At 47.1% G+C, this 27,072-nt stretch overlaps 1 protein-coding gene across 1 annotated transcript; it reads left to right on the top strand.

The window, feature by feature from the left end:
• The first annotated feature begins 7,784 nt into the window (after nt 1-7,784).
• Nucleotides 7,785-8,754, top strand: LOC129696070 (uncharacterized). The gene is made up of 2 exons (XM_055633478.1): nt 7,785-7,940; nt 8,059-8,754. The coding sequence occupies exons 1-2, from the start codon at nt 7,785-7,787 to the stop codon at nt 8,752-8,754; spliced, it is 852 nt and encodes a 283-aa protein (XP_055489453.1).
• The last annotated feature ends 18,318 nt before the right edge of the window (nt 8,755-27,072 follow it).

The raw sequence follows: 27,072 nt of genomic DNA on the forward strand, positions 1-27,072 counted from the left end.
ATCCTTTTGCTATGAAAGCTAACATACCATTCGCTGTCTTCACTGCCTGCTGCACCTGCATGCCTACTTTCAATGACTGGTGTACCATGACACCCAGGTCTCGTTGCATCTCCCTTTTTCCTAATCGGCCACCATTCAGATAATAGTCTACTTTCCTGTTCTTGCCACCAAAGTGGATAACCTCACATTTATCCACATTATACTGCATCTGCCATGCATTTTCCCACTCACCCAGCCTATCCAAGTCACCTTGCAGCCTCCTAGCATCCTCCTCACAGCTAACACTGCCCCCCAGCTTCGTGTCATCCGCAAACTTGGAGATGTTGCATTCAATTCCTTCATCCAAATCATTAATATATATTGTAAATAGCTGGGGTCCCAGCACTGAGCCTTGCGGTACCCCACTAGTCACTGCCTGCCATTGTAAAAAGGACCCGTTTACTCCTACTCTTTGCTTCCTGGCCGCCAGCCAGATCTCTATCCACATCAATACTGATCCCCCAATACCGTGTGCTTTAAGTTTGTATACTAATCTCTTATGTGGGTCCTTGTCGAAAGCGTTCTGAAAGTCCAGATATAACACATCCACTGGTTCTCCCTTATCCACTCTGCTAGTTACATCCTCGAAAAATTCTATAAGATTCGTCAGACATGATTTACCTTTCATAAATCCATGCTGACTTTGTCCAATGATTTCACCACTTTCCAAATGTGCTGCTATCCCATCTTTAATAACTGACTCTAGCAGTTTCCCCATTACCGATGTTAGACTAACTGGTCTGTAATTCCCCATTTTCTCTCTCCCTCCCTTTTTTAAAAGTGGGGTTACATTAGCTACCCTCCAATCCTCAGAAACTACTCCAGATTCTAAAGAGTTTTGAAAAATAATCACTAATGCATCCACTATATCTGGGGCTATTTCCTTAAGTACTCTGGGATGCAGCCTATCTGGCCCTGGGGATTTATCGGCATTTAATCCATTCAATTTACCTAACCCCACTTCCCGGCTAACCTGGATTTCACTCAGTTCCTCCATCTCATATGACCTCCCGTCCCCTGCTGTTTCCGGCAGATTATTTATGTCTTCGTTAGTGAAGACAAAACCAAAGTAGTTATTCAATTGGTCTGCCATGTCCTTCTTCCCCATGATCAATTCACCTGTTTCTGACTGCAAGGGACCTACATTTGTTTTAACTAATCTTTTTCTCTTCACATATCTATAAAAACTTTTGCAGTCAGTTTTTATGTTCCCTACCAGTTTTTTTTTAATAATATATTTTCCCTTTCCTAATTAAGCAGTTTGTCCTCCTCTGCTGGACTCTGAATTTCTCCCAGTCCTCTGGTAGGCTGCTTTTTCTGGCTAATTTGTATGCTTCATCTTTTGGTTTGATACTAACCCTGATTTCTCTTGTTATCCACGGATGCACTACCTTCCCTGATTTTTTTTTTTGCCAAACTGGGATGAACCAGTTTGGCTGTCTCTATCTCAGTTTCTCTCTCTCTCTCTGTCTATCTCTGACACTCTCTCTCTGTTTCTGTCTGTCTCTCTGTCATAGAAACATAGAAATTAGGTGCAGGAGTAGGCCATTAGGCCCTTCGAGCCTGCACCGCCATTCAATATGATCATGGCTGATCATCCAACTCAGTATCCCGTACCTGCCTTCTCTCCATACCCCCTGATCCCCTTAGCCACAAGGGCCACATCTAACTCCCTCTTAAATATAGCCAATGAACTGGCCTCAACTACCCTCTGTGGCAAAGAGTTCCACAGATTCACCACTCTCTGTGTGAAAAAAGTTCTTCTGTCTCTCTCTATCTATCTTGATGTAAACTACCGCGGGCCCCGTCTTCCCCAGCAGGGCAGTGATGATGTTGGGTGGGGTAGAGCATCCCTTGAGCCAAGGGAGCAGCAGGGTGAGGCCGAGGGTAGCCGGCGCGGTGTCTCCCCGCCCCCGGGTTGCAGCCGGTGCTGGGACCAACTGTAACATAACTGTAACATAACCAACTGTAACAATACATTTACATACACTATCGTGCATCTTGACAAGACAAAAAAAAAGGCTGTTTTTTTTAAAGAATATCTTAGCTCACCGAGTTGGTTCAGTGATATGAGTAAGTGTGAATCGGCGTGCATTAGTGCCAGCGTGCACGCCCGATAGACGGGAAGTGTTCACGCTGCGCTGCCTCAAGTCTTTATTCCCAGTAAGCAGAATTCTTCCAACTTCCGTGGACCCCCTGCTGAAGCTGAGGGCGGCCGTGGCTGGACAGCGTTGGCCCCGGGAGGAGAGTGGGGGCTGTCCCGAGGGATGCGCTTCTTCAGCCGCTTACACCTTGGTGCTCGGGTTCAGAGTGCCCAGTCACCCTCCAGCCCCGGGCAGCCTTGTGTGGGAAAAGTAAAAGGCCTGGATAGAGTGGATGTGGAGAGGATGTTTCCGCTGGTGGAAAATTCTAGGACCAGAGGCCATAGCCTCAGAATAAACAGATGTACCTTTAGAAAGGAGATAAAAAGGAATTTCTTTAGTGGTACAACTGTGGAATCATCTCTTTTTGATATCTAGGTGAATTTTCATTGTCACGGCTCACAGATTTTTCGCTTTCAATTTATATTTTCGTTTCCTTTTCAATTCTTTCTCAAGTCTAAATTCTGCAGATTTTCTATTACAGACTCTGACAAATACTCAGCCTCTTGAGGCCGTTGTCGACATCAGCTGCAGCTCAGCTGGTGGTTGTCTGAGTCAACATGTTGTGATTTAAAGACATTCTTAAACTCACCATTTAGACTAATATCATGCTCAATACTAAAGCAATCCAGTACAACACTGTCGGAGGTCCTGTACTGTCAGATACAAAATTCTCTCTGAAGGATAAAAAAAATCCCAAAACAGAAATTTGAAGAAATTTGGTAAACATAGAAAATAGGTCAAGGAGTAGGCCATTCGGCCCTTCGAAGACCAATCATCCAAAATCAGTACCCAGTTCATACTTTCCCCCCATATCCCTTGATTCTGTTAGCCCTAAGAACTATATCTACTCTCTTGAATATATCCAATGAATTGGCCTCCACTGTTCTGTGGCAGAGAATTACACAGATGCACAACACTCTGGCTGAAAAAGTTTTTCCTCATCTCAGTCCTAAATGGCCTACCCCTTATTCTTAAACTGTGACCCCTGGTTCTAGGCTCTCCCAACATGGGAACATTTTCCTGTCTAATCCCTTAAGAATTTTATATGTTTCCATAAGATCCCCTCTAATCCTTCTAAATTCCAGTGAATATAAGCCCAGGATCCATTCTTTCATCATATGTCAGTCCCGCCATCCTGGGAATTAACCTGGTGAACCTCCATCAATAGCAGAATGTCCTTCCACAAATTAGGAGACCAAAACTGTACACAATACTCCAGGTGTCTCACCAGCGCCCTGTACATCTGCAGTACATCTTTGCTCCTAGACGTAAATCCTCCCGCTATGAAGGCAAACCTGCTGTACCTGCATGCTTACTTTCAGTGACTGATGTAACCTAATATGAGGTATCAAAATAGTACTTTTCCCTCAACCAATGCTTCAAAAGGAATTTCATTGTAAATAATCTTTTCATTCGGGGGTTGCAAAGGATTTACGTGAGGCATGTTACGTTTTTTAGAGAAGCTCACAAAAAGCAAGTTGGCTCTTTCACTGGAGCTGTCAATACCATTGCACTGTTTATTTTCTCTTTTGCTCTTCCTGCTGATTCATGTTTGGTGTGCTTCGCCTGTGGTAGGATGTGTAGGATGTGTAGGATCAAGTCATTTTACAGTTTTGGTCTCCAAATGTGAGGAAGGACATTGTTGCCATAGAGGGACTGCAGAGAAGGTTCACCAGACTGATTCCTGGGATGTCAGGACTTTCATATGAAGAAAGACTGGATAGACTCGGCTTATACTCGCTAGAATTTCAGATTCAGATTCAATTTTAATTGTCATTGTCAGTGTACAGTACAGAGACAACGAAATGCATTTAGCATCTCCCTTGAAGAGCGACATAGCAAACAATTTGAATAAAAAAAAATAAATAATGGTGTCCGGGGGGGGGGGGGGGGGGGGGGGGGGGGGGGGGGGGGGGGGGGGGGGGGGGGGGGGGGGGGGGGGGGGGGTGATTGGCAGTCACCGAGGTACGTTGTTTAGTAGAGTGACAGCCGCCGGAAAGAAGCTGTTCCTCGACCTGCTGGTTCGGCAACGGAGAGACCTGTAGCGCCTCCCGGATGGTAGGAGGGTAAACAGTCCATGGTTGGGGTGAGAGCAGTCCTTGGCGATGCTGAGCGCCCTCCGCAGACAGCGCTTGCTTTGGACAGACTCAATGGAGGGGAGCGTGGAACCGGTGATGCGTTGGGCAATTTTCACCACCCTCTGCAGTGCCTTCCGGTCGGAGACAGAGCAGTTGCCATACCATACTGTGATGCAGTTGGTAAGGATGCTCTCGATGGTGCAGCGGTAGAAGTTCACCAGGATCTGAGGAGACAGATGGACATTCTTCAGTCTCCTCAGGAAGAAGAGACGCTGATGAGCCTTCTTGATCAGAGTAGAGGTATTGTGGGTCCAAGAGAGGTCATCGGAGATGTTGACTCCCAGGAACCTGAAGCTAGAAACACGTTCCACCTCCGTCCCGTTAATGTGGATGGGGGTGTGCGTGCCACCTCTGGACTTCCTGAAGTCTACAATGAGCTCCTTGGTCTTCTTGGAGTTAAGGGCCAGGTTGTTGTCAGCGCACCATGCTGCTAAGTGCTGGACCTCCTCCCTGTAGGCCAGCTCATCATTGTTGCTGATGAGGCCAATCACCGTTGTATCATCTGCATACTTGATGATGGTGTTAGTACCATGTACAGGTGTGCAGTCATAGGTGAAGAGGGAGTAGAGGAGGGGGCTCAGCACACAGCCCTGAGGAACGCCGGTGTTCAGGGTGAGGGTTGAAGAGGTGTGCTTGTCTAACCTCACAGACTGGGGTCTGTTGGTTAGAAAGTCCAGTATCCAGTTGCAGAGGGAGGGGTCGATGCCCAGGTTACCGAGTTTGGTGATCAGTTTTGATGGAATAATGGTGTTGAATGCTGAGCTGTAATCGATGAACAGCATTCTTACATAAGTGTCTCTGTTGTCAAGGTGGGAGAGGGCGGAGTGAAGTGCCGTTGAGATGGCATCCTCCGTACTCCTGTTCTTGCGGTAGGCAAACTGATAGGGATCCAGTGTGGGGGGTAGGCAGCTTTTGAGGTGTGCCAGGACCAGCCTCTCGAAGCACTTGGTGATGATGGGGGTAAGTGCAACTGGGCGGAAGTCGTTGAGGCTTGCCGCAGTGGAGTGTTTTGGCACTGGCACGATGGAGGTGGCTTTAAGGCAAGTGGGGACAACTGCTTGGGCAAGTGACAGGTTGAAGATGTCAGTCCAGACGTCTGTCAGCTGCGCAGCACAGGCACTGAGCACGCGCCCGGGGATGCCGTCAGGGCCAGCAGCCTTACGTGCATTAGTCCTACTCAGTGCCACGTACACGTCGTAGGGGGTGAGTGTGAGGGGTTGGTGATCGGCAGGTACCACAGCCTTGATGGCTGTCTCTAGATTGTCCCTGTCGAAGCGGCCATAGAAGTGGTTAAGCTCCTCAAGGAAGGAGGCGTCGCTGGATGTGGGGGTGATGTTGGAGGGTCTGTAGTCCGTGATGGCCTGGATACCTTGCCACATGCGTCGGGGGTCGGAGTTGTTGTTGAAGTGTAGGAGATTGAGAGGGCATCTTATAGAAACTTAGGAAATTTAGGAGATTGAGAGGGCATCTTATAGAAACTTACAAAATTCTTAAGGAGTTGGACAGGCTAGATGCAGGAAGATTGTTCCCGATGTTGGGGAAGTCCAGGACAAGGGGTCACAGCTTGTCCTGGACCAAGTGTGCCTGAAGCAAGCCTCCACTCCTCAACCGGCCACCTGCTCCAGTACTGCTCCATATCTGACGGGGGTCCCAGCCGAGTACCATGACTTTGGGGAGGTTTTTAGCAAGTCTAGGGCCACCTCCCTTCCTCCTCATCGGCCCTACGACTGCGCCATAGACCTCCTGCCTGGTTCCGCTCCTCCTAGGGGTCGCCTTTACTCCCTGTCCGCCCCTGAGAGAGGCGCCATGGAGAAATACATAAACGACTCCTTGGCTGCTGGTCTCATCCGTCCCTCCTCGTCTCCTGCTGGGGCTGGGTTCTTCTTCGTGGAGAAGAAGGACAAATCTCTGCGTCCCTGCATAGATTACCGGGGGCTCAACGGCATCACGGTGAAGAATCGCTACCCTTTCCCACTCATCACCTCTGCTTTCGAGCTCCTGGAGGGGGCCACCATCTTTTCGAAGTTGGATCTACGCAACGCCTACCAGTTGGTCCGCATCAAAGAGGGAGATGAGCGGTCGCCTTCAACACTCCCACGGGACATTACGAATACCTGGTGATGCCCTTTGGCCTCACCAACGCTCCGGCCATCTCTCAGGCTTTGGTCAATGACGTTCTCAGAGACATGTTGAACAAGTATGTGTTCGTCTATATTGATGAGATCCTCATCTTTTCACGGACCAAGGAGGAACACGTACACCACGTCCAGGCAGTTCTACATCGGCTCCTGGAAAACTCGCTCTTCGTTACAGCTGAGAAGTGCGAGTTTCACTCCCCGTCAGTCTCCTTCCTAGGATACATCGTTGGCCAAGGGAACATCAAGATGGACCCCGCCAAGGTCTCTGCTGTCACCACCTGGCCTGTTCATGACTCCCGCAAGCAGCTCCAAAGGTTCCTGGGGTTCGCCAATTTTTACCGAAAATTTCCGTGGCTACAGTACTGTGGCCGCACCCCTCACGGCACTCACCTCCTCCAAGGTTCCGTTCTGGTGGTCTGCCGCGGCCGACGAAGCTTTTCAGACACTCAAGACAAGGTTTGCATGGGCCCCCATCCTCCAAGTTCCGGACTCAGAGAGACAGTTCGTGGTGGAGGTGGACACCTCCGACGTGGGGGTGGGAGCTGTTCTGTCCCAGGGGGCTGCCGGGGACCAGAAGCTCCATCCATGCGCCTTCTTCTCCCGACGCCTGACACCTGCTGAGAGGAATTATGACATTGGCAACCGAGAACTGTTGGCGGTTAAGTTGGCGTTGGAGGAATGGCATCACTGGTTGGAGGGAACCGAGCAGCCCTTCTTGGTTTGGACTGACCACAAGAACCTTGAATACCTCCAGTCAGCCAAGAGGCTCAACTCTCGTCAGGCCCGCTGGTCTCTCTTCCTCACCCGCTTCAACTTCTCCCTCTCCTACCGACCTGGGTCCCGCAACGTGAAGCCCGATGCCCTCTCTCGGCAGTTCTTGGCCTGCCTCTGGCCCCAAGACCATCCTCCCATCCTCGCACAGGGTTGCCTCCCTCACCTGGGAGGTGGAGGAGAAGGTCAAGGATGCCTTGGAGAACCAGCTGGGACCTCCTGATCGCCCGTTTGTGGTTTCTGCCCTGCAGTCCGACGTCCTTCAGTGGGCCTACAGTTCTCGACTCACCTGTCATCCCGGCATTCAGCGGACCAAGGAGATGGTGCTACGGAGGTTCTGGTGGGCATCGCTGGAGGAGGGCACTCGGGAGTTTGTCAACGCCTGTCCTGTTTGCAACCAGAATAAGGTCTCACACCAAGCTCCTGCGGGTCATCTGCTTCCACTGCCTGTACCCCATCGACCATGGTCCCACATCTCCCTGGACTTTGTTACCGGCCTGCCCCCATCCAGTGGTCACACCACCATCCGGACAGTGGTCGATAGATTTAGCAAGATGGCTCACTTCGTGCCTCTGCCCAAGCTTCCGTCAGCCAAGGAAACTGCCGAGCTCATGTTACTCCACGTCTTCAGGCTCCATGGTCTCTCCGACCAGGGACCCCAGTTTGCCTCTGTGTCCTGGAGGGAGTTCTGCGCGCTTGTGGGGGCCACCGTGAGTCGGACATCCGGATTTCATCCCCAGTCCAACGGTCAAACTGAGAGGAAGAATCAGGAGATGGAGACGGCGCTGCGGTGTATGGTGTCCAGGCATCCCTCCCTCCTGGTCCCAGCAGTTGTTGTGGGTGGAGTACGCCCACAACACCCTGACAAGCTCGGCCACTGGGCTCTCCCCTTTCCAGTGTGCCTACAGGTTCCAGCCTCCACTGTTCCCGGCGCTGGAGAAAGAGGTTTCCTGCCCGTCCGTCCAGGCCTTCATTCGTCGCTGCCGCAGGACGTGGACCCAAGCCAGGGCGGCTCTTCTCCGTTCCGTGGACCGTTACGCCACGGCTGCCAACCGTCACCGTACCCAGGCCCCCACCTACCTCACGGGCCAGAAGGTGTGGCTGTCGACCCGGGACCTTCCCTTGAGGGTGGAGTCCAAGAAGTTGGCACCCAAGTTCATCGGTCCCTTTGAGATCCAGAAGGTCATCAACCCAGCGGCTGTGAGGCTCAAGTTGCCTCGTTCCATGCGGGTCCATCCTACGTTCCACGTGTCCAGAGTAAAGCCAGTCCGGGAGAGCTCCCTGGTCCCCGCAGTCCCTCCTCCTCCACCTCCTCGTCTCATCGACGGTGGCCCCGCATTTACGGTGCACCGCCTCCTGCGTTCCCGCCGTCGCAGGAGGGGTCTCCAATACCTGGTCGATTGGGAGGGTTTACGGTCCAGAGGAGAGGTCCTGGGTTCCTGCTCGACACATCCTGGACGCCTCCCTCATCAGGGGGTTTCACCGGCGTCATCCCGACCAACCGTCCAAGTCCGCCACTCCTAGAGAGGTCGCCGCTCCTGAGACTCTGTCCCCTCTTTCGTCTGAGGCGCCCAGTGATGACGAGACGGAGCTTTCCTCTGATGCCATGGAGGAGGATGCGGACATGGATGTCTCGGACGAATATTAGCCCTCCTCCGGTCCCCCTCCTCCCACCCAACTCTGCGTGGGATTGGGTTTATTTTCTTTATTGTTTTTATTTTTGTTTTGGGACGTCAGGAGCCGTTCCTTGAGGGGGGGGGGGGGGTTCTGTCACAGTCTGCCCTCTCCTCATTCTCATCCAATTCATCTCCCAGTACTTTTCCACCGGTCTCTCCTTCTCCTCACCTGCCTGTCTGCCACTCCCCTCTCATCAGCCCAACTCTCCTCACCTGTTGCACTCAGTTGCCTCTGATCACCTAATAACCCGGTATATAGACTCTCCTCACCATTCACACAGTGCCAGATTGTTCTCAACATTCATGCAAGACTCTCCAGCGATTTCCCGACTGCCTACACGGATTCGAACCTGCCTGCCCCTGACCATTCCGTCCTGTCGTCTTCCCGGATATCACCTCAGCCTTCTGTCCCCGACCACGGCCTTCGTCCCGTACCTCCTGGTTTCGGTCTGCCTCTCTCCTGAGCTGTTTGGTGTATCCCTGCAACGGCTCCACGACTTCCTGCATGGCTTCGACTCTCCTTTTGTCTGTCCCTCGCTGGTTTGTTTGCATCGTGTGTTGGATCTCCTGGTTACTGGACCTTCCGCTACCCCGACTACGTCTCCTGCCTGCCCCTCTTCGGAACCCTCGCTCAATCCTGAGCCTCTGTGTGAGTACGGTGTACCCATTCCTGTGTTACTACTCTGTGTTACAGTATTGTAATAAAGTTCATTAACAATTATACCTGCCTGATTCTGTGCTGCTATTGGGTCCAAGCTATACCCGTTACAGTGAAGTCCCTTGATGCTGGGGTCCAGGGCACGGTTAAGGGGTTTTAGATGCTCTCTGATCCATTCTGAGCCTTGTTTTGGAGCATTTTTGCACCAAATTTATGACCAATATTTCAGAAATTAACAGGAATCTGAGGTAGCTTTTTCACACAAAGGGTGCTGGGTGTACGTAACGAGCTGCCAGAGGAAGTAAAGATAGAGACTATCCTAATGTTTAAGAGACATTTGGACACGTACACGGATAGGACAGATTTAGATGGATATGGGCCAAATGCGTGTGAGTGGGACTAGTTTAGATGGGACATGTTGGTCGGTGTGGGCAAGTTGGGCTGAAGGGCCTGTTTTCACTCTGCATCATTCTATGACTAAAAAGTGAAGAAGAAAAATGCATGTAGATAAGTAGAGCAGATTTGAAAAAGTAGTGAAATGTAAAGGCAGAGAGAGGTTTATGGGTGGAAAGGAACATAGGAAAGGAGGGGGGAGAGTGGGCTTGGGCAGATGGGTGAAGGGAAAATAGTCACAAAGTGCTGGAGTAACTCAGTGGGTCAGGCAGCATCTGTGGAGAATATGAATAGGCGACGTTTCACTGAATGCTGGAGTAACTCAGCGAGTCAGGCAGCATCTGTGGAGAACATGGATAGGTGACATGTCACAGAGTGCTGGAGTAACTCAGTGGGTCAGGCAGCATCTCTGGAGAAAAGGTATAGATGTGAAGTGGTGATTGGAGTGGAGTGGGTGTAGAAGGGCCCAGTCTTTGCAGACTGAGGTCAGGCTGTGTTAAAGAGGGAACTGCAGATGCTGGAGAATCGAAGGTTACACAGAAAAGCTGGAGAAACTCAGCGGGTGCAGCAGCATCTATGGAGCGAAGGAAATAGGCAACGTTTCGGGCCGAAACCCTTCTTCAGACTGTGAGTGCGGGTCAGTGAAGTGGTTGGGTGGGGTGGGAAAGGTTCCATTCTTTTCATACTGGAATCTTGCCTTAAGTAGGCGTGAAGTGGTGAATGGGAAGGAGAGGGTGCAGGGTCCATTCTTTGCAGACTGTGGTCTGGCTGTGTTTGTTGGGAAGGGGGTACCAGGTTTATGTTTCTGATTTTCAAGCCTGCAGTAAAACTCATTCAGGTTGTTCATCAGCTAACGATTGTCCAAAGAGCGGGGGGCTTTCCTCTTATAGATAGTGATTTCTTGCATGCCCTTCCAAACTGTAGAAGAATCACTAGCTGAGAACTTGCACCTCAACTTCTCAAGAGTATCTTTCCTTGGCAGCTCTGATTCCTCTTCTCAGCACTTTATCGATTAGGATATCGGCTTGATGCATATTTGCCCCCACCACCCCCCCCCCCCCCCCCCCCCCCCCCCCCCCCCCCCGATCTCAAAATGGAAATGTTACATCTGTGTATAATAATCCCATTAAAATGTGTATTTATGTCACAAACTATGGAATTCATATTTTTCAGTATTGTTATCAAGGAAAATAAAGTTCCAATTGTTTGATATTATTCATATGGAGGAGAAAATATAATAGCTTTAAAACCTACCTTAATTTTGCAATCTTGCTCAAGATAATCCCCCTTTCCGTCTCCTCTCCCTTCCCCTCTCTCTTTCTCCCCCTCTCCCCTCCCCCCTCTTTCGTGGGGGGGAGGCGAAGATGAAGGTGGCGCGGGCCCCGTGGAGGTGGCGGGGACCCAGCTGGTGTTGGTGGGGGTGGCGTGGACCCAGCGGGGGTCAGCGCGTGAGCCCAGCGGGGGTGGCGTGGACCCAACGGGGGTCAGCGAGGGGGGCGTGGACCCAGCAGGTGTCAGCATGGATGGCGTGGGCTCAGCGGGGGTGGCGTGGACCCAGCAGAGGTCAGCTGGGTGGCGTGGGCTCAGCGGGGGTGGCGTGAGCCCAGCGGGGGTGGCGTGAGCCCAGCGGGGGTGGCGTGGCGCCCAGCGGGTGGTCAGCGGGGGTGGTGTGGGGGGAAGATGGCTTGGGCACCGGTGGCAGGGGGGGAGGCGAGGGGAGCGGGCTCCGCCGCAGTGGCGACTGGTGTTGGGGTTACAGCCGTTGGGTTCAGATTCAGCCACTCCCGCCCGGGGACGAGAGAACAGAGAACTGGCCATTTCCAAAGTGGAAACGATTTTTTTTTGGTGACTTTTTTCTTAAGGGAAAAAAAGGGGGGTGCGGTCGCACCCAACGCACCCCCCCTTCGGACGGCCATGGACATGGACGAAGACATTTTATGCTATCAAAGCTTTGGACTGTTATGTTTTGGACTATATACTGGGTATCATGCCTGATTTTAAGGGTTTGGTGCGCACGGTATGACTTTAAACTAAAACCAGTGTTTTAATAAGATTAATAATCAAGTTATGCTTGCTTCTAGAAGGTGAAAGTGAAGATGGAAGGGTCGATGAAGAATTCTGATTGCGGATATATAGGGCACTATTTTTTCGTTAGTATAGTGGTTAGTGTCCCCGCCTGTCACGCGAGAGACCGGGGTTCAATTCCCTGATGGGGAGTCACGGGATTCAATTTCCTGACTTTTTGCTTTTGATCTAGCCTTCATGGCTATTTTTTTGATGTTTATTTATAATTGCCTCGTTATATACTCGGAACAATTAGGGCCGGTATGTGGTGGCTATTTGGCGTGTCATTAATTATGGCTTGTGTCTTTAAATTTTATACTGCCCGTTATGTGGGCAGGATTGATGACGTATTCTAGGGCATGCTTGGAGCTGCATTTCTTGCGCAGAAGCTTAGTTTTTAGTTTAGTTTTGGACTTGATGGGGAAGGCAATACAAAGTGTAACGGAGACACGAGGAGTTTTCTAACCTTTAAAGCGATATGTTGGAGTTCGATGAAGATTAAAGTGTATGAGTAGCAATGTTACAAAATTTTGAGATTTTAAAAATCAAGTCTGCAATTTATCCCATCAGATAAAGCATAACAATAAGTTTAATTTGACATCTAATTCACTTTCATATCTCAAGTATTTAAAAAGTTATGGCCATCTTCATACTCGGAAATTAGCATCTTGTTCCCTATTGATTTTCTATGGACATAACAAAAAAGCTGTGATCGTGGACAGTCAAAAGCCCATAACTTTCTTAAAAATTAAGAGAACTGAATGAAATTTTCAGTTATCTTAGATTGAAGCATTCTGAAACAAATATAAAATAATCTTACTTGGATGACCTGAAATTAAAGCATATAATTAGTTAGTTACCCAATTGGAGCTAATTTCAAACTTCAATTACTAGATCTAAACATCTATCCATTTCTTAAGAATAGATTAACATTTTTAAATAGCCTAATTGTCCAAATAATATTCACAAATAATTCGCAATAAAACATGATTTTTAAATCTCATTGACATTAATTTATAGGCCAAATGGAAGGAATTTAGTGTTCAATTGCTGTAAATTAAAGTCCATTTAAATCAGCTTTCTAGTGGGATCCTGTGAACGCGCTGGTTTAGAACGTTCACATTGCGGTAGATTTGTGCCCCCAAATGCCCAGAAAAATACTGCGGGATATAATGGGGCCCAAATTAGCTACTCGCAACATTAAACTTTGTATAAAGGGATCTTAAGAAGCCCTTTTTAATGTAAAAATAAACAGCCTACCTTCTGTTGTCCCCTGTATGAGATCCGGCCGGTTGCCGGCGGTCGCGGTTTAGAGGTTAATTTTTAAACTACTATAACAATTAGATAAAGCCCTTAAAAGTAATAATAGCTAAAGCGACGGAATCTTCCAGCGATTTTTCGTTAATAATTAACTAGGCTGAACATCCTCGATTTGAACAGCCTAGGGGAAATCGCGTTTTAAACCCGCCCCCTCTAAACGGCGCCAAAATCACGCACACGGGCTGGGACAGATTTTCAGCGACGCTTCAGGTACGTTTTGCAACATACCTAGTATGAGTTGGAGTATAGGGTTGGATGCACCTTATTGTTTTTCTTCAACAATAAAGAAACTATTAATCATAAGACTTTGTTATGAAGATTTGGCTGTGAAGAAGATCTGAAGGTCTCACGGAGAGCTCACATGCGTATTACGACATTCTCCTTAATCATGTAGTCTATTTAGTTGCTAGAGGGAGTAATCTCTTGAACGATATAAAAATCTGCTGCTACACTCGGTATTTCCCAATTCGGACCAAATAACTATCCTTCAACCAGCATTGCCAAAGCAAATTGTGTAGTCATCATCACAATGCTGTTTAGTGGAGGCTTGCTGTGTGCAAATTGATTACAATGCTTCCTTTATTACAACATAAATTGTCATTTGAATGTAAATGTGAGCTCTCCATTGATGGACTGAATGAGGTGCAGTAAAAGATTTGACGATAGAATCTTAATGACTATAGGACTAAGAGAGATGGCTCATTAAATGTTATACCTATTATTCTCTTAGGAACGGTGCAACCATGCGATGGAACGTTGTATTGTCATGGTAATGAAAATGTGCTTTTAATTATAGCATGTAATCACTCAGTATAGTTATGATTAATTGACCATGAGCCAATTGGTTAATCCATACACTTTTAACTATTTTAACTATTTGATGACATCCTTCCTTATAACTATAAAACTCCGATCTTGGATGTGTATTTACTTATTTATTTGTTTATGTGTGATCACATCTTCTCTAAAAAAACGACGCGGTAACGGTAAAATGTTGACATATTTCGATAGAGATTTATCCCTTGGAGTCCAAAATTGCCTTATCTGAAAAATTCATGTATTATTTCTCGAATTATTGATCAAAATGTTCAAAAATCTGAAGTAACTTAGATAATAAAACCAGATGGCTTTGGCTGACATCACAATTGGTTTGCACGCTGTGATCCACATGCTGGGAGTGACGTCACCCAGCAGCCTGCCGCCGTGGGCCGCCCGCCCCGCTCCCTTCCTTCTCTCTCCCCCCCTCTCCTCCCCCACCCCCCCCCCTCTCTCCCTCTTTCTCTCTCCCCCCTCTACCCCCTCTCTCACCCGACCTTTGTGTAACAATTTCAAATGGCTGATCATCCCCAATCAATACCTGCCTTCTCCCCATATCCCCTGACTTTTAAGAGCCCTATCTAGCTCTCTTGAAAGCATCCAGAGAACCTGCCTCCACCGCCCTCCGAGGCAGAGAATTCCACACACTCGCCACTCTCTGTGAGAAAAAGTGTTTCCTCGTCTCCGTTCGAAATGGCTCACTCCTTATTCTTAAACTGTGGCCCCTGGTTCTGGACTCCCCCAACATCGGGAACACGTTTCCTGCCTCTTGCGTGTCCAAACCCTTAACAATCTTATATGTTTCAATGAGATGCCCTCTCATCCTTCTTAACTTTCGGAATATCATTAACTTAGAGCAGCCCTCTGACATTCCTAATATTATTAATTTTGAATCTGACTCCAATTGAATTTTGAGTGTTTTAGAAATGGTATTGAATATTCCCATCCAGAAATGTTGTAATTTTAAACAGGATACAAAGGATTGTGTTAGGGTAGCTTCTTGGAGGTGACATTTATCACAGAGAGGGGAGACAGTTGGGAAAATCTTATTCAATTTGGTCTTTGAGTAGTATAACCTATGCCGTATTTTGAATTGTATCAGGCAATGCCTGACATTTAAAGAACAGTAATGTATGTATAGTAGGCTTTCCTCCCATATATATTTTGAAATGGGTAAACCCAACTCGTCCTCCCATGCTCGCCTATAAATCTCAGAAGGTGGGGTATCAATATTTAAGAGAGTGTTATAAATGTAAGATATCAACTTGTATCGGCATGTCTATTCAAACAATCGTCTCATATATATGGACCCATAAAAGGACAGTCTTGTGTATATGTTTTCACATAATCTCGGATTTGAAGGTATCTTAAAAAAATTGTTTGCGTTCAAGTGATATTTCTCCTGTAGTTCTTGAAAAGAAAAGAGAGTCCCCTTCTTTAAGAGGTCCCCCACAGTATTAATTCCTAGGTTTTTCCATTGAACAAACACCATATTTAAAGTAGACGGTTTAAACGAGGGATTGTTTGCAATAGGAAGAAGGACAGACATGTTTCTCAATTTAAGACTGAATTTCAACTGTTTCCAGATACGGATAGTACTGTGTATTATCGGATTTTGCCCACTGTTTCTGATTCTGAAACAAATGAAAAAAATCTGATTTCTGGAGCAATGCATTATTTAAAATTGGTGAGAATGGAGAACCAACTGCCAAATGCAGTGCTCTGGCAAATAACAGCTGTGGTAGAGAAGGCATATTAATATAAAAGTACTAGAAATCTTAAAATATGAGTGGAAGGGATAGAGGTGCAAATATGCAGGCAGATTACATAAAAGTGCAAAAACAATAGGGCAGTCACAATGGGAAACTTTAATTATCCCAATGTAATCCTTCAGGATGTTACACAGCACAGAAACGGGTATTTCAGCCCACCATGTCCATGCTGGCCATTGTCTATATTAGTCCCATGGACCCACATTTGATCTGTAGTCTTCTATGCCTGGGATAGTAATAGGGTTAAGGGCAGAGAGGGTAAAGATTTTTTATAAAATGGGTCCACCATAATATTCCAGAATAATATGTTTCAAGGGGAAAGGGTGATGTTTTGGATTAGAGTGTTACCATTGAGGTGATCAAGTACACCATGTTTAGGTAGGAGAACATTTAGGAAATAGTGAACATAACATTATAAGACTTATGTTAACTGTCGAAAAGAGTTGGGGTGATCCAAATTAATAATATTTAATTGGAGGAAACCTGTTTCATGGAATGAGAATGGAGCCAGTCTAGCTAAATTGGAACCTAACACTGACAGATAACAGAACATAGATTACCTTTTATGGAAAGCATTGTTCAAGTTCTGATGCAGCACATTCCCTGAGGGACAAAGGAAAAGAAACAAATCAAGTGCTCCCAGGATGAGGAAAGAGATACAGAGCAAGATAAACCAAAAAATTAATGTGTATGACATTGTAAATACCAACAAGAGCCAATGTCAACACAAAAGAATTAGGGACATGAAAATTAAAACGAGAGGCAATAAGAGACTCTGTACAAAGATCAACTGTCAACATATATGGGAACGTCAAGTGTTCTATAGGCATACAAATAGTATAGATAGTTCTGCTATAATGGCACAGTTGCGTACCGAAGAATTGTATTGTATTGTATTCAAATTTATTGTCATTGTCTCAATTTGAGACAACGAAATGAATTTCCCTTACAGGCAGTATCATGAAAAAAATCACCAAAAAATAAATAAATAATAAATAAATAATAAAACATATTAAAAATAAAATTGAAATTGAATTTTTAAAAAAAAGCACAAACACAGAAAGTCCACGACACAACATAACAATGATGAGAGGGATAGACAGAGTTGATGTGGACAAGCTTTTCTCTTTGAGATTAGGGTAGATGCCAACAAGAGGACATGACTTCAGAATTAAAGGGACAGAAGTTTAGGGGTAATATGAGGGGGAACTTCTTTACTCAGAGAGTGGTAGCGGTGTGGAATGAGCTTCCAGTGGAAGTGGTGGAGGCAGGTTCATTGGTATCATTTAAAAATAAATTGGATAGGCATATGGATGAGAAGGGAATGGAGGGTTATGGTATGAGTGCAGGCAGGTGGGACTAAGGGGAAAAAACATTTGTTCGGCACGGACTCGTAGGGCCGAGATGGCCTGTTTCCGTGCTGTAATTGTTATATGGTTATATGGTTAACATAAATGGCACCAAGGTGAGGATGGCACCATAGTCCAGCCAGCCTCCCCTCCGTGTTCATCCGTGGTCGGGGCCTTCCGAGCACCCGCAGTCGCCGCCCCGGTTGGCCCGATGTTCAGGCCCTCACGCCAGGCTGGTGGAACGCCGACGCCGAACCCCGACGGTGAGCATCCTCCTCCTCAGCGGCCCGGACCTCCTGATCAGCCGCCTCCCGCTGCCGGAGTCTGCAGCTCCTGAGTCCACAGGCTGAGCCGGGCAGAGTCACAGTACCCCGCAAGAAACCTCACATTATAGAATATCACATTATTAATATAGTCAATGCGGTAAGGAAGGTTATGGGTTTGAGTGTTTCAAACTCGCAATGCCAAAGATTTCTTTTCTGCAGGATTTTTAAAAATTCTGTGTTTTTTTATTTTGTAACTGCTAGCTAAAACTTTTAAAAGCTGTATGTCACATTGTTTCGTAGAAAATCGTTGCACAATTGATAATAGACGTAATTGCAATTTAAATGACCACAAATGGCCAACAAATTACATTTAACCAATTTGATAGAATGTTTTGATGAGGTGGCAGATGGAGTTGATTAAATTAATCACAGCAGTCTGGTACACAATGGCTTCCAGAAGCTTTGACGAAATACCACATAAAAAGCAAATGTAGGGTTTTCCAGACAATTGATGGGGTTTGTAGAAAATTGCTGGGGTGAATTTGTTAGAAATTACTGACTCGTTGAAAAGAACAATCTGAAGTGGTACGGAGACAAAGAACAGCCTGCAAATGTAAGGTTATAAGTGTTAAAAACATAGACAGAATTGTGAATAACAACCCCTTCTGAGGACAAAGGTGATGAGGTAATGCCAATCGCCCCCCTGGAATCAGGACCAATAAGGAAGAGCACACTGGACACTAAATGCTGGAGTGACTCAGCATGACAGGCAGCTTCTCTGGAGAGAAGGAATGGGTGACGTTTCGGGGTCGAGACCTTCTTCAGACACAACACGGTGACTGGTTTTGAATCAGTAAGATGCACCACAAAGATTGATTGCATAATCTTCTATAAATAAAGAAGCCTGTTTTCAGCTCTATTCTGCAGTCTGCTCTGTGATCCTCAGATCTTTTAGTCTGTGGACATGGTGGACATAGCAAAGATAAGTGGGAACCAGAGGATTGGGTAACATTTAAAGAGCAACAGAAGACAACTAAAGCAGGCAGTGAAGAAAGCGAATGGCATGTTGGCCTTCATAACAAGAGGAGTTCAGTATAGGAGCAAAGAGGTCCTTCTGCAGTTGTACAGAGCCCTAGTGAGACACACCCAGAGTATTTTGTGCAGTTTTGGTCTCCAAATTTGAGGAAGGACATTCTTGCTATTGAGGGAGTGCAGCGTAGGTTCACAAGGTTAAGTCTTGGGATGACGCGACTGTCATATGCTGAGAGAAAGGAACAGCTGGGCATCTATACTCTGGAATTTCGAAGGATGAGAAGGAATCTTATTGAAACATATAAGATTATTAAGGGTTCGGACATGCTGGAGCAGGAAACATGTTCCCGATGTTGTGGGAGTCCAGAACCAGGGGCCACAGTTTAAGAATAAGGGGTAAGCCATTTAGAAGGGAGATGATGAAACACTTTTTCACACAGAGATTCGTGAGTCTGCGGAATTCTCTGCCTGGATGCGTTCAAGAGAGAGCTAGATAGGGCTCTTAAAGATAGCGGAGTCAGGGGATATGGGGAGAAGACAGGAACGAGGTACTGATTAGGGATGATCAGCCATGATCACATTGAATGGCGGTGCTGGCGTGAAGGGCCAAATGGCCTACTCCTGAACCTATTGTCTACTGTCTTAGAATGCTTCAGTTTGATACCATGAAACCACTGTACCTGAATAAAAAGTTTTAAAATGCTATCATTGGACTTGACAAACAACAGCAAAGCTGAATCACTTGGCATGAAATGACCATTGATATGAAGGATACAAATTTGACAATGGTAATGGTGATAGGTCTTTTATTGTAATGCCCCATCTATAGGAATTCAAGCCACAATTTCTGACTTTTAAGATACCATAAAACGTGTTAACTGCAAAGAAGATATTGATAGACTGTAACATGATATAAACAGGCTGATGAATGGGCGGGTGCATGGCAGATCAAGTTTAACGCAGAGAAACGTGCCGTGATGTACTTGTTAAGGTAAAATAAGAATCTATACAAAGGACACTGTTCCAAATGGGGTGCAGGGGCATTGAAACCTGAGGTATAGGTGCACAAATCATTGAAAGTGGCAGGGTAGGTTGAAAAAATAGTTCATAGAATATACAGAACTTTGGGCTTTATTAATAGAGGCATTAAGATCATTGGGACCTGTATAAAAATATTGCTCTGGCCTCAGCTGTTCTGTTCTGGTCACTACATTACATAACCATATAACAATTACAGCACGGAAAAAGGCCATCTCGACCCTTCTAGTCCGTGCCGAACACATAATCTCCCCTAGTCCCATATACCTGCGCTCAGACCTTAACCCTCCATTCCCTTCCCATCCATATAACTATCCAATTTATTTTTAAATGATAAAAACAAACCTGCCTCCACCACCTTCACTGGAAGCTCATTCCACACAGCTACCACTCTCTGAGTAAAGAAGTTCCCCCTCATGTTACCCCTAAACTTCAGTCCCTTAATTCTCATGTCATGTCCCCTTGTTTGAATCTTCCCTACGCTCAGTGGGAAAAGCTTTTCCACGTCAACTCTGTCTATCCCTCTCATCATTTTAAAAACCTCTATCAAGTCCCCCCTTAACCTTCTGCGCTCCAAAGAATAAAGCTCTAACTTGTTCAACCTTTCTCTGTAACTTAGTTGCTGAAACCCAGGCAACATTCTAGTAAATCTCCTCTGTACTCTCTCTATTTTGTTGACATCCTTCCTATAATTAGGCGACCAAAATTGTACACCATACTCCAGAATTGGCCTCACCAATGCCTTGTACAATTTTAACATTACATCCCAACTTCTATACTCAGTACATGTGGTAAATGAGGGTATTCAAGAGAGTCAAAAGATTTTTGTGAATGGCGCCTGATATCAGAAACAAGAATATAGAAGATGGAACTACTTTCTTGGACATAGAGGAAATTTGATAAGTATATAAAATTATGAGGGATCTGTTCAGACTGAATAGTAATAGGTTGTTCCATTTCATTGTGGAGGAGGGGTGGGTGAGGACTAGAGATTAGTGGTCAGAGGTGCAAACTAAAAGCGGAGAGAAGTAAGAGTAACATGATGGAAAACATTTTTATGTAGCGTGTGGTTGAAATCTGGAATCCACTGCCTGCAGGTGTTGTAGAGGCAGATAAATAAACAGCGATGTAAAGTTTGCAAGACAATGAAGAAATGGCTGAATGATGCTACTGTGTTGCTCTGGTCAAAAGCTGGCCCCGACACATTGAACTGAATGGTCGATCACCTTCTGTGCTTTAACCATTCTATGAACATTTTGGAACACTTTGGTGGTGAGAGAGAAATGGGGCTAATATTTCAGATGGATTTTACTTGAAATGTTAACTAACGTTCCCTCTTGCAAGATAGGCGTTGCCTTGTAGTAGTTGCAGAACCAAAAATTATTCTTATAATCCTAATTTTGGGAAGCGGTAATGTTGGCACTACCTTAAGTGACATCATATGGCGAGAATCCATTGAAGTTTTTATTAGTTTCAAATAACAATGTAATCTTGCATAAAATCTACTGCTTTTTGCTTTACCATAGCCCCAGGCTTTTGTTAGGCTTTAAGTAAATCTACCCTGAAATATTTGGTGGATTCCAGGCGCAAGCTTGTAGTTAGAATCATACACACGGAAACAGGCCCTGCAGTCCAAATCATCTATGCCGATCAACATGTCACATTTAAGCTTGTCCTATTTGCTAGTCCTGTTTGGCCCATATCCCTCTATACCTATCCATGTACTTGCCCGAGAGTCTTTTAAATGCTGTTATAGTATTTGCCTCAACCACCTCCTCTGGCAGCTCATTCCATATACACACAACCCTCTGTAAGAAAAAGTTGCCCCTCAGCTTCCTGTTAAATCTTTCCCTTCTCACATTAAATACATGTCCTCTTGTTTTTGATCCCTGCCCTAGGTAAAATACTTTGTGCATTCACCCTATCTATTCCCCTCATGATTTTATAAACCATAGTAGAACCTCCCTCTTCCTGCATGGCAAGGAATAAAGTCCTAGCCTGACTAACCTCTCCATATAGCCCAGCCCCTCATATCCTGGCAAATCCTCGTGAATCTCCTCTCTCTTTCCAGCTTAATGATCCTTCCCACAACAGGGTGACCAAAACTGAATACAGTACTCCAAGTGTAGCCTCAACCAGACTTGTACAATTGTAACATAACAACCAAATTCTATACTCAATACCATGGCAGATGAAGGCCAATGTACCAAAGGCCTTCTTGACCACCTTATCTACCTTGATGTCACTTTCTGGGAACTATGTACCTGTACTCCTACCCGATCTCCTGGTTGCTCAGCACTAAATCCCCCTCCCATTCCTAATCTGACCTTTCTGTCCTGGGCCTTCTCCATTGTCAGAGTGAGGCCCAGCGCAAATTGGAGGGACAGCATCTCATCTTTCCGTTGGGTAGCTTACACTCCAGCGGTATGAACATTAACTTCTCTAACTTTTAATAGCCCTTGCTTTCCCTCTCTCTCCATCCCCTCCCCCTTCCAAGTTCTCCCACTGGTCTTACTGTCCAACTACATACTATCTCTGGCCCGCTCACTCTCCTGACATCTTTTGGTCTCCAAATCTGAGGAAAGACATTCTTGCCATAGAGGGAGTACAGAGAAGGCTCACCAGACTGATTCCTGGGATTCAGGACTTTCATATGAAGAAATACTGGATAGACTCGGCTTGTACTCGCTAGAATTTAGAAGATTGAGAGGAGATCTTATAGAAACTTACAAAATTGTTAAGGGGTTGGACAGGCTAGATGCAGGAAGATTGTTCCCGATGTTGGGGAAGTCCAGGACAAGGGGTTACAGTTTAAGGATAAGGGGAAATCCTTTAGGACCGAGATGAGAAAAATATTTTTCACACAGAGAGTGGTGAATCTCTGGAATTCTCTGCAACAGAAGGTAGTTGAGGCCAGTTCATTGGCTATATTTAAGAGGGAGTTAGGTGTGGCCCTTGTGGCTAAAGGGATCAGGGGGTATGGAGAGAAGGCAGGTACAGGATACTGAGTTGGATGATCAGCCATGATCATATTGAATGGCGGCGCAGGTTCGAAGGGCTGAATGGCCTACTCCTACACCTAGTTTCTATGTTTATATCAGTCTGAAGAAGGTCTCGACCCGAAACATCACCCATTCCGTCTCTCCAGAGATGCTGCCTGTCCCACTGAGTTACTCCAGCATTTTGTGTCTACCTGTTCTCCAAGATCCGTTTGCTCTATAACACTCCACAGGGTCCTCTGTTCACTGTAAATGTCCTGCATTGGTTTGACTTCCCAGAATCCAACACCTCGCACTTATCTGCATTAAAATCCATTAGCCATTCCTCAGCCTACTTGCCCAGCTATCAAGAGCCTGCTGTATTATTTGATAGCCATGTTCGCTATCTATGATACACCCACTTTAGTGTCATCTGCAAACTTACTTTTGTACATTCTCATCCAAATTGTGGATAAAAACCAGACAGCAATGGGCACAAGCCTCGAGACCAAAAATCACCCTTCCACCACCACCCTCTGCTTCCTTCCATGACGCCAATTATGTATCCAGTTTGCTACCTCTCCCTGGATCCCAAGCAATCTAACCTTTCAGAGTAGCCTACCATGCAGAACCTTATCATAGGCCTTGCTGAGGTCCACATAGGCATTTTCCTTTTCAAAAACCTTAATAAAACTCTTAAGACACGATCTCCCATGTACAACTATGCTGACTCTCCCTAATCAAACCCTGTCCATCCAAATGCATATATATCTTATCCCTCAAAAATCCACACCAGTACCTTACCTACCACAATTGGAAGGCTCATTAGTCACTTCCCAGACTTTTCCTTGCAGCCCTTTTTAAATAGAGGCATATTAGTCAAGTCCGTCACCTCACTGATATCTGACAGCGATTCATATATCACATCCAGGGTTCCTGCAATTTCTTTCCTAGCTTTCCACAACATCCTTGGATGTAACATATCAGGTACAGCAGATCTATCTACTTCATACACCCTAAGTACTGTAAATAAGTAATTGTAAGCTCCCCCCCCCCAGTCTAGTTTCAGTAAATAAAATATTGAGTCGAGCACTTGTGCATCTAAACTTTATTTTGGAACATAACAGTTCTCCACTACTATACCTAACCTATGTGGGTTTGATCCTTGTATCTGCTTGGCCAAGCCCTCCTAGCCTCGTGTAAGCAGAGACACTCCAAAAGGTCACGCAGTCCCAAGCGTTCTCCCAGAAGATCGACACAGGACTTCGTGGGAGCGACCTTTTATAGATCCCCGAACATTGAGGGGCCCAACTATATGGGGATGGTCTCTTTACAGTCCAATAACAGATATAGATTAACACAGTACATGATAGACATTTCCCTAACGCAATAATACAGTAACTAATACAATGTATTCAAACGGAGCTTCTGGAAGGAATCAAGACCAAGGAGCTCATTGTAGACTTCAGGAAGTCCAGAGGCGGCACGCAAACCCCCATCCACATTAACGGGACGGAGGTGGAACGTTTTTCTAGCTTCAGGTTCCTGGGAGTCAACATCTCCGATGACCTCTCTTGGATCCACAATACCTTTACTCTGATCAAGAAGGCTCATCAGCGTCTCTTCTTCCTGAGGAGACTGAAGAAGGTCCATCTGTCTCCTCAGATCCTGGTGAACTTCTACCGCTGCACCATCGAGAGCATCCTTACCAACTGCATCACAGTATGGTATGGCAACTGCTCTGTCTCCGACCGGAAGACATTGCAGAGGGTGTGTGAAAATTGCCCAACGCATCACCGGGTTCCTCGCTCCCGCCATTGAGTTCTGTCCAAAGCAAGCGCTGTCTCTGCGGAGGGCGCTCAGCATCGCCAAGGACTGCTCTCACCCCAACCATGGACTGTTTACCCTCCTACCATCCGGGAGGCGCTACAGGTCTCTCCGTTGTTGCGAACCAGCAGGTCGAGGAACAGCTTCTTTCCGGCGGCTGTCACTCTACTCAACAACGTACCTTGGTGACTGCCAATCACCACCCCCCCCCCCCCCACTTATTATTATTTATTCAAATCGTTTGCTATGTCGCTCTTCCAGGGAGATGCTAAATGCATTTCGTTGTCTCTGTACTGTACACTGACAATGACAATTAAAATTGAATCTGAATCAGAATCTGAATCTGACATTGCAACATTTGCCCAGATATTCAAGAAACCCAGACAAGGCTCAACACTTAGCCCAATCAACATCTCGCAAAGTAAAGCTTTGCAACAATATGTACAATGTGTATGTCTGGTTTGCATTCACCCAATCCGTTTCATGCAATTTACACCCAATTGTAAGAATCTGCAAATGTTCCCTTCTTTCCCTGCAACTCTTATCTGGGCACTAGACAAGCTGGCACCATTCTGCAGTTTGTCCCATTTCTGCAAAAGGCACATTTAAATTGACCAAATGGCCTAGCAGCCCAGAAGCCTTTACTTAATTTTAGTGTCCTGGCATCTCCAATTTGGCCAGAATTAACAGTACCTCTTTGATAGGAAGACAGACTGTCCTTGCGATATCTTCATTAACTGCCCCCAATTTCCCTAACATTCATGTTTTCTCCATGGTAAACAGAGAGGAGAAATATTCATTGAACACCGTGCCCATCTGCTGCGGCTCTATACATATATGGCAGCTTTGGTTTCTGTGGGGCCCTGTCAAGTCCCTCTTGTCAAGTGTCTTATTGTCATATGTCCCAAAACAGAACAATTACATTCTCACTTGCAGTGGCACAACATATATATAAACAAAGTACTCTTTAAACACCATAATGAACAATTAAAAAGTCAGTTTATTAAAAAAAACACAATAATAGAGCGAACACAAAATCAATGGCGTCAAGTCTACATAGTTCAGAACTTATTTGGAGGTGGTAGTGTTTAATAGCCTGATGTTTGTTGGGAAAATGCTACTCCTGAACCTGGACGTTCCAGTTTTCAGGCTCCTATACCCAGTGTTGCAGTGCTCATTATTTAGGTGCTTGGGAGGGGCATGCTAGTCTCCCAAGGGTCAAACAAGATTATAGCCTATCACCACATCCCAGTGCATTACTAGTGCAATAAAACATATAAAACTTAATTCTGCTGCTGCCCCTCCCCACTACCTCCCCTCCAGCCACCCTCTCCTCCACCCCCTCCTCGCCCCTTCCTCTTCCCCCCCCCCTCCCCCCCTTCCTCTCCTCCCCCCCCTCTCCCCCCTTTCTCCCCTCCTCTCTTACCTCTACTCTCCCCCCAACATCCCTCCCTCCCCCCCCCTACCCCCCCCCCCCCTCTACTCCCCCCTCTCTCCCCCCTTGCCTCTCTCTCCCCCTCTGACCCTTGCCTCTCCCTCTCCCCCTCTGACCCCCCCCCCCCTCCCCACTACCCCCCTTCAGGGCTGCCAACATTGGGTAAAGGTTGAGATTGAGAAATTGCGTGGGAGTGTAGCGACCGAGGGGGGGGGAAGGGTGCAGGATGGGGTGTCCCCCCTCCCATGGTAGGGAAAGGGGACACCTCCTCTCCCCCCCCTCCCCCCCAACCCCCTCCTCCTCCTCTCTCCCCCCCCCCTCCCCTCCTCCCCCCCCCCCCCCCCCCCCCCCCCCCCCCCCCCCCCCCCCCCCCCCCCCCCCCCCCCCCCCCCCCCCCCCCCCCCCACCCCCCCCCACCCCCCCCCCCCCCCCCCCCCCCCCCCCCCCCCCCCCCCCCCCCCCCCAGAGGAGAGCACAACCTCCCCCCGCTCCTCGATCGTCTGTCACTCTGGTGGGTGGGCTTACCCTCGCGGAAGCCACAATCGGCCGGCCCACCGCTGCTTTTCACTGTCCTCGGATCACTCAGGGCCTCGCTCTGGTCCACGCCGGCCGCAGCCTGGCTTGGGAGGATTCTGCTCTACGACCTGGGTAGGTGCTGCCTCTACCCCCTTCCCCTCCCTCTCTACCCACTCCCCAGGGCAGAGGAAGAGAGAGAGGAGAGGAGGGGAGTGGAGAGGGAGGAGAAAAAGGGGGGGGGAGGGAGCCCTCCCTCTCTGCCCCCCTCCCTCTCAGCCCCCCTCCCCTCTCAATCCCCCTCCCCTCTCTGCCCCCCTCCCCCTCCTTCTCTGCCCCACCCCTCCCTCTCTAGGAAGTGGTGAATATTGAGAGCTATGGGTGAGTGGTGGAGTATTGCGTTCGGGAACCAACCCTCCCCTGTGACGCCGTACCGCCCCACCCCACCCCTCAATCTCTATCACCATCCCTCTCCCTCTCTACCCCCCCCCCTCCCTCCCCCCCTCTCTAGTCTCGCGTGCACAGTTGGGGGTTATGCGAGAATAGCTAGAGCGGTGGATGGGGGTAAAAGGAGCGAATGAATAATATCCATAACATGAGACTTTTAATTATATAGGGTGATTTCACTAAAGGTCACTGGAGCGTAGAATAATTATCGCGTTTGCTCGCTGAATTTATCAAAAGTAATGCCTTACTTTTGATGAA

This window comes from Leucoraja erinacea, chromosome 4, assembly GCF_028641065.1.
Source record: "Leucoraja erinacea ecotype New England chromosome 4, Leri_hhj_1, whole genome shotgun sequence".
In the NCBI taxonomy this organism is placed as follows: Eukaryota; Metazoa; Chordata; class Chondrichthyes; order Rajiformes; family Rajidae; genus Leucoraja; species Leucoraja erinaceus.

Excerpts from the sequence above, each read along its gene's own strand:
- LOC129696070 (XM_055633478.1), top strand. The coding sequence starts at position 7,785 with ATGGCTCACTTCGTGCCTCTGCCCAAGCTTCCGTCAGCCAAGGAAACT. Across the intron at positions 7,941-8,058 it reads GCGCGCTTGTGGGGGCCACC|CAGTTGTTGTGGGTGGAGTA; the intron begins GTGAGTCGGACA and ends TCCTGGTCCCAG.